The 13236-nt window shown below is 39.7% G+C and overlaps 1 protein-coding gene across 1 annotated transcript in view; it reads left to right on the top strand.

Annotated features, from left to right (window-relative positions):
• Nucleotides 1-2189: 2189 nt before the first annotated feature.
• LOC140240462 (GTPase-activating Rap/Ran-GAP domain-like protein 3) overlaps nt 2190-13236 on the top strand; it is a 123874-nt gene continuing 112827 nt past the window's right edge. Inside the window, exon 1 of the mRNA XM_072320233.1 lies at nt 2190-2518. Coding sequence (XP_072176334.1) covers nt 2190-2518 — 329 coding nt within the window. The remainder of the gene's footprint in view (nt 2519-13236) is intronic.

Here is a 13236-nt window from a genome sequence, read left to right on the forward strand (position 1 = left end):
AAATCATTTTTTTTTTCTTCGCTAATTGTTTCAGTTCACTGTGTCCTTAATATAACACTGGGGTGATGTCCTGTTGTTTTCTTTCACTGCAGTAAAGACACTAAATCCTGTCTCAGGAGTGTTTGTGTGACCGTGGGTTCATTGACCAAGAGAAGGAACTCGTAGAACCTAGTGAACCCAACACTCACCTGTCTTCCTTCCACCATCCCACTGGGTGGCAGCTGTGAGGCTTCACAGAGGGGAAAGAAAAGAATCATTTCCTTTCCAACTTCTGCCAAGTCCGAGTTCACTGGATTCTTCTTTTTTCTAGGTTACTTGGGTTCAAAGTCTCTTGAGCCTCAGTCCACATAATCCCTTTTAGAGATTTTCTGTTTTGGATCAAAAGATCATATCTTTCATTTCTTTTTATTATTTGTTGTATATTTTTGAATGAATTTAATATTCAATCCTTGTACTTTGTGAGAGTATTAGCCGTAGGTAGTATTTACCCGATATGAATAGGGCTTACTGTCTGGTTTACCTGTTTAGTGCGATAACACAACATATGGTTTCCCCTTGCAGTATTAGACACAGAGCAATTCTCTCTGTCTAAATTGAAATACCGCCACCAACGACCGTGAGTGAGCATGCCGTTCCCAGGCAGTCCACATTTTAATACTTTACAGCAACGTGCAGTATATTACATGTAACAAGGAGAGTCGCCGAGTCACTGTCGGGAATAATTAGTTCGGTTGGCGAGGCAACAACATGGGACCAGCAATACGGGATTTAATTCTTACCTGCCGTGTAGTCAACGACTTGCAACCGATCAAAATAAACCGGGTGTTCATCGGTAGCTCTGGCTAAACAGGGAGCAGGAGACACATGGTTTAAGGAGGAACATTTCTTTGGAATGGTGGATAACAGCTCACAGTCACAAATTAAGTGGTGACTCGAGATCGGGAGTACCACTCAGGGAAACACAATAGAGACCGGGTGGGAACGAGACACCGGGGGTTCGTTCTGGGGGAAACTCGCCCGCCCAAATCAGCACGAGGACAGCTGTTATTGCGTGTGGACGTCATGGCTTGTGTCCTGTAACGAACACTTCTCAAATATTACTGTGTTATATTACTGTGTTCTACGAATTTACTCTTTGTTTTATTTCCCCTTTTGGTATCGCCTTCTGTTGATCCTGCTTTCACCTGGTTCGTTATTTTGCAAAGGGAATTTCATGATCAACCAGGAAATCTTCGGTCACTTACTCTTGTTTGCAACCGACACCACCGGGACATAATTATGATATTGTTGATGTTGTGCAGTCACCTTTTCTTTGTGGGGAATACTGTGCTGTGATGTTTTTAGTTTTGACGGAAAAAAATCATCGCATCGGAGAGGGAACTGATCTCTAGGGTTGAGATTCGCTATCAGTTTTAACAAGGAAAGATTATATCTGTGCAGTTTTGCGAGGGACGCGTTGCTGGGTTAAAAGTCAGTCGAACTCCACACGACCGGAAATGCGCGTTGGAGCACGCTCGCACTGATCAAACCCACCAGCTGATATCGACTCGCCTGTCAGTCGTTTACCTCACCGGGAGTGTGGGTCTGTGCTTACCGGAGAGTGCTGCGGGATAGTAGCTTGTCACAAGGTCTCTGGAAGTGTCTATCATCTCATCCTAGTTGATTTCTCTCCTTGGTATGAGAAAACAGTCCAGGAATACTTAAAAGCCGTCGATTTTCAGATATATTTCTTCTTGGATTGCCTTGCACGCATTAGAAGACGCGTCATTTTTTGTCATTACGCTTTACTTTGTAATTTGATGTAATCTGGCTGCATTCAGTTAGGGCATATGTCTCTTTTTATCTTACTTCTTTCTTTAAACGATTGTTGACATTGTGTTCCTTCTGATTTCAGTCAGCGGAGTGTTTTGAAAGTGTGATTATGATCCCGTTGTACCTACATCTCTCGGTGGGTAAATTTCGTCCAGCAAACTTTCTCTATCGGATGGGATAATAATCACGGAGTAATGAAGTAATGCGACTTCATCAGCCAGGTCGAATTCATTGTTTACCACGATGATAATCACAGAGTACGGAGCCTTCCGTCGTCCTGAGTAGCTTGTTTTGGAAACTCAGAAAGTGACTATTGTACATTCTTGAGAGGGAAATAAGACCGACAAGTCAGGATTTGTAGGAAATTTGCTATCACCATGTACTCCTTTTTGCACAAGCGTCGGGAGTGCGTGATCAGCCCACTAGCCCGTCCGCTCTCTTCGCTTGCCTCCGGGTCGAACAACCGATCTGAGGTGGTGAGCCCGGGAGGAAGTCCAGGCGGTGATCGAGACCGTGATCGATACATGGGTGCCGCAGGGGTCAGTGTCCGCTTCGACCACCGGAACGTCCACCGACAACTTCGTGAGAGCGACGACATCGACATGTTGAAGTTGTCGGCGGAGTCCCTGCCCGAAAATCGGTTGTCGAGTTTCCAGGGGAACGAAGCCAACGACCTCAGTCCGCAGGTTCGACGTCGAGCTCAAAGGTAGGTTACGATGACGGCTGAAGGGAGGGGTGCAAAAAAATAAGCATATTGGTCATTGCCCTTGCAAGAGTTCAGTGAATGTGTTTACGCCTTACGCTGATTTCTGTTTGTATCGAGGTATAAAATAACATACTTCCTTTAGTTTCTGTACTGCGATTGACATTTCCGTGATGGTGTTGGATTACTGTTGAGAGTCTTCTGCGCATCTCCAAGAGTACTTGCATGTCTTTGTTTCGATTCTTACTTACTACGGACTTCATGAGTGGGAGATAATTACCGGCAATTATTCCATGTCAAAAGGTCAAGCGCAGGAAAGCGTTTTGAACTTTGATCTGATTGAAGACACACGCCCATGAGCACTTTTCTTTTCTACTTCTTCGTACGGCACACTGTGCCTGGTTGATATCGTGTGTACAGTTTGCTATTACTTGTCACTTGGTGCAAGCCACGAGGGAACAGTTTATCCGTTGTCTGCGAGCTGTCTCTAATGCCTACGCTTGTAGCTTTGCTTTATTGATGGCATGTGTAATACCTCTGTTCAAAAGAAAAGAATTCTACGAGACAAAAAGCATAATGTACTTTTGTTTTTGGGTGTGTAGTTAAATGAGTGAGCACAGTATAGTTATACGTGTTTTCCTTGCCAAGAACAAGGTTCAGCACACAAAATACATGCATGCATAAGTAGATAATTATTATGCCACATACGGATTCTTGTCTTACAGAGTGCATGGGTGTGAAGTCATTAACTGAGCAAATAGGAAGCCACTCAATGCCATAACGATTTAGTCCTTTGAAACAGTGCGACTCATCATACACATTTTAAGTTTTCCCTTGCATGTATGTTGTACATCCACCATCTGCGAACATACACACACACACATACATATACATACATACACACAACCATGTGTTGTACGTTCGGAATGTCTGTAAGGCTTCACACTGACCGCGTTGGTTGGGGTCAAAGCAAAACATTGGCAGGGTGGAACACCAATCACACCCGACCAACGCCCTTTCCTTGGTGCAGTTACTGTCACCATGTCGTCACCAAACGTTTCCTGTCGGTATATAGGGCGTAGATGGTTTCTTTAAACAGACATCCTTCTGTGATCGCTAGATGAATTAAAAAAAAAATCTCGTTTCTTCTTTAAATCATCCTTTTTTTAATGGTTAAGTGTTTTGTTCAAGATTAAGTCAAATCTTGTAACTTCGTGAGATGATACATTTAACTGTTGCGATATGACCATTAACGTTTTGTCAATAGGTTACATGGGAACAATTATTATTTTGTCAATAATAAAGTAAAACAACACTTCTTGCACATTGTCATTTGCCGGAAGATTTCTTCTACTTCTACTTCTTCAAAAGACCGATCTTCTACGCGTGGTGTTTCCCAAGGCAATACTGTGAGGGAATCTGATATAGCGACGATAATGATTTTCTCTGTCAGTGACAGTACAACTGTCCGATGTGTTCAGGTCCACATTATGCGCAGACTGTGCAAGTAATTTCATTGAAGGGCTTTCTACCAACAGATGTCATTTAACTAAATACATGTACTTCATACAAAGAGTACATGTGTAATTTTCATTCTCTCAACTCTTTCATAATGCTTCAGAAGATAATTATGAGTACGGACTTGTTATGAGCTAAGGTTTTCTAATATTCTTTATGCACACGAGTTTATACATCCTTTAGGTTAGTAGAGCATGTTTATACATTAGGTCCTTCACCTTTTGTAATCATTCGTCAGTAGCTCTACTTTCAGTTTCATCCTTTATTTCCTGGTTCGGATGTGCTCCATGTCAACAACATACCATACTTAGGGTTTGCCATTTCAGTATTATTTAGTCATATTCGACATTAAGTGTTCGTATCCTGACGAAGGGTAAGCTAGTACTTTGATGTAGCCATTAGCAACGTAATTGCAGATAAAAGCACCACTCTTCTTGGCGTGAATCCAGAACTTATAATGGTTCGATGCTCTAATCACACTTTCCCTTTCTGTAGCAAAGTCTTAATCTGCCTTTCGCGTTGTTGACCAAATGATAGCGTATACATACTGAACCCCCAGCCGTGAAATTAACATAAAAGGATATCATAACACATCAAGGACCGCTTCTTGAAAGTTGCATTGCCAATGCAGCACTCGTATACCATGGTTATGGCAATATGGAGGGGTCTCGAAGAGAAGAAAAATCATATAATTTCTTCCTTGGGAAAGTTGTTCATGATTCCTATTATATAGATAGGAATATAGTAGATTTATGTATATGATATGAATATCATATGGCTGAGTTTCTGGTATCTAATTTTAATGTATTTGATCTTTCAAGTAACATTCATTTCGCAATCCTATAATTTATAAATAATGGCTAATTAAACCAAATTTGTATAATGATCTTTGGATCTACATTTTGGGGTGGTCCTGCTGGCTTATACTTCCAGTTTACAGACGAGTAATAGATTACAGGGAAAAATTACCAGTAAATACCAAGGAAAAGTATCAAACGATATAACAAACAAACTCTCTTCTGTTATCGTGTCTTTCAGTGACCTGTAAAAGGGCCTAAAAACCTTTTATGTGGAGTTAGGACAGGTGACGATCTGTCACTCGCTTTCTTGACATGAGACGAGGGGCCTTCTCTTCAGAGAATAAAAATCATGAAATAACAGATAATCAGATGCAAGCCTGGTGTGACGTGAATCTAAAAGCAAAGATAGCCAATGAAATGTGAAAATATCTCGGAAACAAAGAAAAGACGTCCTATTCCGTAGGGAACGGTCCATCTTTTCCAGCTGTTCTTCATGATAATCTTGATAATGAGAACTCTAAGAGTAGTAATAGCGAGAGTATGATTTATAATGATAGTGTGCAAAGCGTCCATTCATCTGATGTAGATGGTATGAATGATGGAACTGTAATACCACTTCAACTACAATATCCTATGCCACTTCCAATGACCACTAATTGCTACCACTACTACTAAACACTATCCATAAGAGCAATAACGGTATTGAGAATGAGAACAAGGAGAAGATGAGAGAAAGTGGTAAGAAGATTTATGGTCGTATTAATTATGAAAATTTAAAGATGATCATGAAAATATTTTCATGAAACCGTACTTATGAAAAGATTACTCAATCAGCGCTGCAGTGTTCTCAACAAGGGATCGTGCAATTCATTTCACCATGTATAGGTTACATTTACAAACTATGTCTCAAGATACCGTGGGAGATATACAGAAATAGGAGTGTTTCTGGTTTATTTGTTCGTTCGTTTATTTTTTTTTTCCATTACTATGGATTACGACTGGAAGTTTATCCAAACACCCAGAGCGAGAAAAAAAAAGGAAATAAAGAGAATCTCTGGGAATACAATCTCACGACACAACAAACTTGGAGATAAGGTGAACTTCAGTTGGACCTGCCGTTTTCGGATTATAACTGAGGTAAACAAGAATTGGACGTTTGTTACAAGAAAATTTCACGACGTTGAAAAAAGTGATTCTGGGCTGGAAATTAACAGAAGACGTAATATGATCTATCGACAAACAGTCAAATTAGATAGTGTATTCCCGTCTTTTGTTTTCACTCCAGAGACAAATTATTAACATATTCAACATCTTTATTCATTGAATTTTTGTCCAGGTTATTCTTGACCTTTCAGTGATCTATAAAGTGTACTGCAACTAAATCCTTGAAATGTAGTTATTGATGAAAAAACACTGTCTGACTTTCACCCCGTTTCTAGAGCTCTATACTAAAAGACAAAACAGTCAAACAGAGTTTATTGACGAGGACTTTTTAAGTTTCTCGCCTACATTGTTAGTTAGTCAGCGATATTACTTGTCTAAAATTCATGACATCCCACTTGTCTGATCGAGAGCCTCCGGCTCAGTGTTTATGGAAATGTTGAATAAGTTAACGTGCATCCAAAAAAAAAAAGTTACACACGTACACACTAGGTATACGTCCGTGAGCACAACGTGCCTTGTTTTTGCAACAGCCTACACAACGTTGATTAGTCCGTGCGTGACCTTTCGGAACTGCTGTGCGCCCGGTACCGACTGATCCGTTTATTCGGACCAAATGAAGGGGATAGATCAAAGACACATGCGTAATGCATAACTCTTTCTCTTTCACTCGATTTTTGCAGTTACTTGGCGTCCACGAAAATCAAAGTGTGCAAACATTCATGAAAAACAGTTGCATAATTTGCACATGAAGACTATTTAGGTAAAGTTTACGAGAGAGCAAGTAAAGGTTACCATAATTATTATCACTATTAATGTTTCAGGTACCTGATATGATAATTTATGAAATTCATGACATTATGTTTAGCAGCTTAATAGCTATTAAGACTATTACTACATGTATGTATGATTTCAATTCGTTATCTATCAAACGAGTACTTTTTTGGCTGATTGAGTATATACGTCATTTGAATCATGACTTCGACATAAACTAAAACTTCATGGCTTGTAGTGTGAGAACATCCCTAAAAAGCTATCATGGCTCAACTTGGTTATTACACTGTGCTTTCCTTTGAAATCGAGGCAAATGAAACTGGGACATGTTCGATATTCTATACCACTTCAAGACAAAGAGAAACAGACCTAGAGAAATAACAACAGGTGCAGAATAAAAAATTATCCGTACGTGAAACATCGTCTCTGTTTGAATTGCGCAAGAACAGACTTTTGTTGGCGTGTCCGCAATTGTAAGTTGTTTTTTGTTTTCGTGTTTGCTGGAAGTAGAAAGCCTGAAACTGTGTGTGATCAAACATCGTGAAGAGAGCAGTTTGCAGAGTCTGAAACTTCGTTTGTGCAACGTGACACTGTGAGGAAATTGGGACAAACACACGAAGAGGAAGAGGACAACGTGTGTACCGAGCCGGGCAGGGAAAACTCGAGAAATCAGCTCTCCAACTTACCAGTTTGTCTTCGCTTCATGTCTTTGGAGAAAAGTTCACGCAATGTAAAGCGGGCGTCACTGACGTTGAATTTTAAGATGGAGACATGTGGTTCTTACATTGTAATTTTTTGAAGCATGGTGCTGCCATGCGTGGCGTTTGAAGCTGGAAGATTGTCTGTGGGTCAGTGGCCGAAGTCATTTTGATGTGTGGGAGATAACCTTCCCAGACCACTTACTGTGTCCGGAGATCAGGTGTGAAACTCATTCTGACCAAGTCGTTCCCTATGGAGTGAAGACGATACTGAAACCTTCTTCTTACATTACTTTTACCCTTCAAGAACGATCATGCATAGAGGATGGACGTCCATTATTGATCTCAATTAACTAAGAAAAGCCAAAAGTTGACACGTTAGTCTCATTTTATCACATTTTTTGATCCATCCTACTCTCCGCCATACATCCCTGAAGCCCTGCGTTACTGCGTGGACGCAATTACAAAGTCACCTGAAATTAGTTTCTCATTAATAACGCTTGAATGTGTTTGCCTGATGTAAAGTCAGAACAAATTTCTAGCCAAATAAAGAACCGTCAAATTAGATTTTATAGGGGTAACTTGCAGCAAGCTGAGTGAGAGGTCAGCATTCTTAACGGGGGGGGGGGTATACTTAAAGGGTCTTCCATTAGACATTTTATCCATCATGGATAAATGTATACACTATTTCCCTATGAAGACGTGCGGAGCACACCCCCTCAGTACAAATGGCATGACAGTGGTGATCCTAAATTGAAAAGGATGTTAATATTAACTGTGATGACAACATAGATTTGTCGTATATTATATGAAATAAGGGAGAACAAAATAGAAAAATTGAGAACATTAAGTGGTTGCAGAAAGGTTTTCTTTTACACAGGTATTTTTCGTTCATGACAGTGCTGTTGAACAGACTGCTTGAACTATCTATTCGTCTTTTCATGCACCGTCTACAGAGCCGAAGGAGAACACCTCACTTGTGTACGAGATATTCCTTGTGGCTTTTATTTCTCCATGCATTCAACGAGTAAATTTAAACTTCTCCGTCAAGTTCTTATACATCACTGTCGCATGATAAAAACCTGATCGGATCATAGCCTGTGTAAAAAGAAAGCATAAGAATAAATCATGCTTAATGTTTGTGATATACTATCGTGTTACCGTCGGTCCCTGCTGTATGTTTCATGCCTCTTTGACGACCTGATCGGTGGCTTTACTGCACCGCTTTCATGTCAGCTATTGGTGTACATTACGCGATTTGTGTAAATGTGATGGTACTAAGTTATATCACATATACCCGTTTAACATTTCCGGTTTCTTTGTAGATACATGTCATTCAGACTCCTACAATGGTGACGATTCCCATACAACTATACTTCACGCGATTGGCGAACATTGATGCTGAAGTAATTCGTAGATTTAAGTGAAAACTGTACAGCACTTTTATGCATAAATGTTGTTCTGTTTCTCTGTATTATTATGGAGAACCAATCACAATGAATAGTTAAGATAGGAGTGTAAAGATGCGTTAATGTGTGCTCTTAGCCTGCTGGAAAGAACACAGTGTCCCACAGTGTGAGAAACACAGTGTGAACACAGTGTGAAAACATTGTGTGCACAGTGTGAAATCTCTTCACACTGTTAGATTAGATCATTTTAACAGTGTAAATACAATGTGACTCGTCAATTCACAGTGTGAAACAAAGCATTACTATGTGAACACTGCGAAAACCACACCACAGTGTGAAATCATCTCCACACTGTTAAATTTTAGCGTTTTCACATAATCGAATTTGTGAACACACTGTAATCACACTGTTGGACACTGTGTTCTTTCTAGTAGGGCAGCCACACTTCACTCTTGGTATGTCGAGGTGTTGGGAGGAGGAAGAAGATGTCGTCTGGTTTCTCCATCTTGGGCGGGAAGAGTGTGACTGAAGGTAGCTCTCCTCTGGTCTTCTCATCAGACGATCTGCTGAATGCATCCAACGATCTTCCTAGGAGACAGCAGTGTGGCGTCGAACACAAGGAGCATAATACGCAGCCGCTCCGTATAGTTCATTTCTTCTAGATATGTCCGGTAGATGTGGCTTAATGACCATGGATATTTCCTAAAGACTATAGCTTTGTATGCTACTAAACCCAAGTAACTTCAAAGAAACAGGAATTGTTACCTTGAACATCTTTGCCAGATGACAGCATCATGTCTTTTCAGCTTCACTTGTCTGCATGTAATGAACCAGTTTGTTATGAGCTCACTTGCAAATTGGAAGATTTAATGAACTTTATTATTTTTCCCTCTCATGTGTTAAGGTACGCAACTCATGTCCAAAGCGACACAGTGCATAAACTTGCCCGACGTAACGATTCATCAAATCGAAATATCGATCATATCTAAACAAAGAATGAACCTGCGTAATAGATCGATGACCAAAATGATTCGTCAAGTAACTCTTACGGAAGCATTTTCATATACACTGAATGCATAAACAAACTCTTTCTATTAATACAGGTATTGCCAAATACTAGGCTTTAAAGGACACTTTGGTACTGTTAAGTGGATGTGCAGACAAGCGCCATTTATAAGGATGATATGAACAAATATTGCATCACAAGGTAGCATGCTTGTTGGAACAAATAAAGTTTTGCTGCTTTGGGGGGAAAAATATTACTGCGAATTGGCTTATTGGCTTGAATCTTGTGTGCATAATCATCTTCATGTGAAGATGCAAAAAAAATGTCTTTTCTTGAACCTCTTGCTCTCTAAATCCAGGTAAGATTTATATTCCATTACACCATGTCAGATTTTCATCTTGTAATGTGGGGAAATAGAATTAATGATTACCCGAAAATACCAGATGCATTATAAAATCGTTCCATGAGGTCCTTGTATACATTTGTTGATTAAAATGATTCTTCCACTCTCACTGCAACTTTTTTTTAAGTTATAGAGTATATAAGATTACGAATTCTGTCGCTGAATCTCTATCTTCAAAAAAAAAAAAGCCACTCCAATTAAGTAAGTCATGTAAAAGGTGTCGAGTCTTGTCAGGTAGGTGGAGAATGTAATCCGATAAAACCGTGGTTTAAAATGTCACTGGTCGAATGATAGGAGATTGAGTAAAAGTCGCCGAGGGGCACGTTACATTTTCTTTTCGTCCCTTCCTTGCTGTCTCTTAACCACTTTTCTTATTCCATCTCCCCTTCTCCATCTTCGTGCTCCATTTTACGCCTTTCTTTTCCTCTTTGAAGCTCTAAAATTCTCTCTAACAACAAGATAAGCCCTTCGAAGCAAGTGCATTAAAATGTATGAAGTGTTGTTTCCTCCTTGTTTTTTTTTTTCTCTGTTCTTGGCTTAGAAGGAGATAAATGATATGAAAAAATTCAAGCTTAGGAGGAATAGCAGGAATTTTACAAATGAAGACAAAAGACTGATTGAGTTCTGTTCACTGCAAACAGAGAAAGCTATTCTGAACAGATTGCGCCCCTCAATGCCTGCAAAATGTTTTTGGAACATTCTCATTCATGTAAAGATTGATACAAATGATAATAAAAGAACACAACAAACAAAACCTGAACGGAAAAGCTATATCAAGTATCAAACAACCTTAACGCTGGATGAATGGAATATCATGGGCAGGGAGATATCATTGTCATATTCCACAGTGTAAACTGATCGTGATCAGGATTCATACTTAAACATTTTTCACTGTCGTTGTCGCCAATACTACTGCTAATGATGTTTTAGAAAAACAAAGTTACCAAAACAATGAATGACCATTTAACCGGTCACTTTTGCTTCATTTTTCCATTATAAGTACTATAACTTGCACGTAAATATACCTATGAACAATGTAAGTGACAAGAATCAAAAGAACATATTTTTGGTTATGACTGCGATATCATAATCTGCAAGACTGTCGTTTGATTAAAGAAAGAATCTACGTTAGATAGTAAAACTTGGCAGAGGGAATATTGGGAGACGTGGCGCTTTACGGAATAAGTATTGAACATACCGATTGGAGTTTGGATTAGGTGACACATGGATAGGCAGAGAGACGAAGATACGTGAATTAAGGGCCGCGTTGTATAGTGGGCGAATTAATGCACCAGGGAGGGACGGATCAGTTAGAGAAGGCTAAGAATTGGGCGTCCTGCAGAACTAAACTAATTTTTGATAGTTGAATAGCTGATAACGACCGCATCAGAAACGAGTTTGTTTATCTGTGTTGTTTTTGTCTTCCTTGCCTAAACAAATTATGCGTGGTGGAATAATGTAATACTCTACAGTGGAGGAAAATTATATATGGTAATCAGACAGAGATAAGGACAAATTATGTCTCCTTTGAGTGCCAAGGCTTGTGATATTATAATTCAAATATCACGACCAACCACATACAGTGTGATCCTGTATCTTGACGCATACCAGTGACCACAATGCGTATGTTCACATAGTCAGGATTCGTTATCAGATTCTGATATTGCTATTGTCGCTGAGCTCGCGACTGTTCATATCACAAGTGTGCGTCAGCTGCCGTTTAACCTTCGTCCCCGGTTTGTTCACGTCAGTGAAAATCACTGATGTAAGCTTATTACAGGTCTCTTCTTCACCCGTGTCCAGCCTTATTACACAAGCCGCGAAAAAAAAAAAATCGTTCGACTTTCTTGTCCTTTTTCTATGGGTGACCTCATTAAAATAATGGTCACACCTGTGCAAAGAGAAGACTTTGAGTCTAGCACCCTCATATCCCGGAAGTGATGGATTAACAGATCTTGGTTAGTCACAGCTTCCCCGGGATAATTCATCCCCGCCGAACAGGTCTTGTCCATAGCAAACGATACCAGTCCTGGAATATAGCAGTGAGAGTGTATATTTACTATGTATATACGATATACCTTAGGATCAATCGCGTGTAACCTTAAGCACCAACAATTACAGACAGCAACCATGATTCTACAGGTAGGCCCTACATATTGAAAGGAACCATGGGTCATGGTGGGCTATGAAAAGAGTCACTTCCACATTAGAGACCTTTTCATATTGTGTACATAATTATAAGGCGTCTGTCACAATGACTTCTATCAAAAGTCAGCCCCGCGAACAATGTGCATATTAGATTGACGTGCATATCTCTTTCCCACCAGCGCTGGTCTGAAGTAGGAACAGAAAAACGAAGCAAAGAGTAAACGCAGAAATCCGACGTTACGGGGCTTGAAAAGGTTAATAATTAATTCTATTCCATTTAAGCTGTCGTTGTTTTTCACCTTGTGACCTTCTAGCAGTAAATTGGTTTGAAATTGCTTTCAAATATCTATGACCGTTGACACAGACCTGTAAACTGACAATCAAAATTGGTGATTCATCTCTAGCATGCTAATGTCAACATGCTATGAAAATTGTACTTATAATGACTGAAAGGCTAATTCCACCTTATGACCCAGCAAGATACTTCGCTAAGAGGAAGGTTTTTAGATATGTTTTTAGAAAAAGTACAGTGGTACTGTACCTTAAGTTTCACGTTCAAAGAATGGAAATGCATCACTCAAGCGCAGTTTTTAATTCCATGAGTGATTTTCAAGCATGCGCGTGATTGTGGGTGATTTGTTTTTCACATTCAATAGCATACTAGCATAAGATAACCTGGGTGTAACGTTACGCTGGAAGCGAAACTACGTGTACTTTTATAGATCATGTCAAATATCGAAAGGGAAATCTCACGAACAAAACGCCCTAATGGCAAATTGATCCGTACACTCACTGCAACATGAA

Source organism: Diadema setosum, chromosome 17 (genome assembly GCF_964275005.1).
Source record: "Diadema setosum chromosome 17, eeDiaSeto1, whole genome shotgun sequence".
Classification (NCBI taxonomy): Eukaryota; Metazoa; Echinodermata; class Echinoidea; order Diadematoida; family Diadematidae; genus Diadema; species Diadema setosum.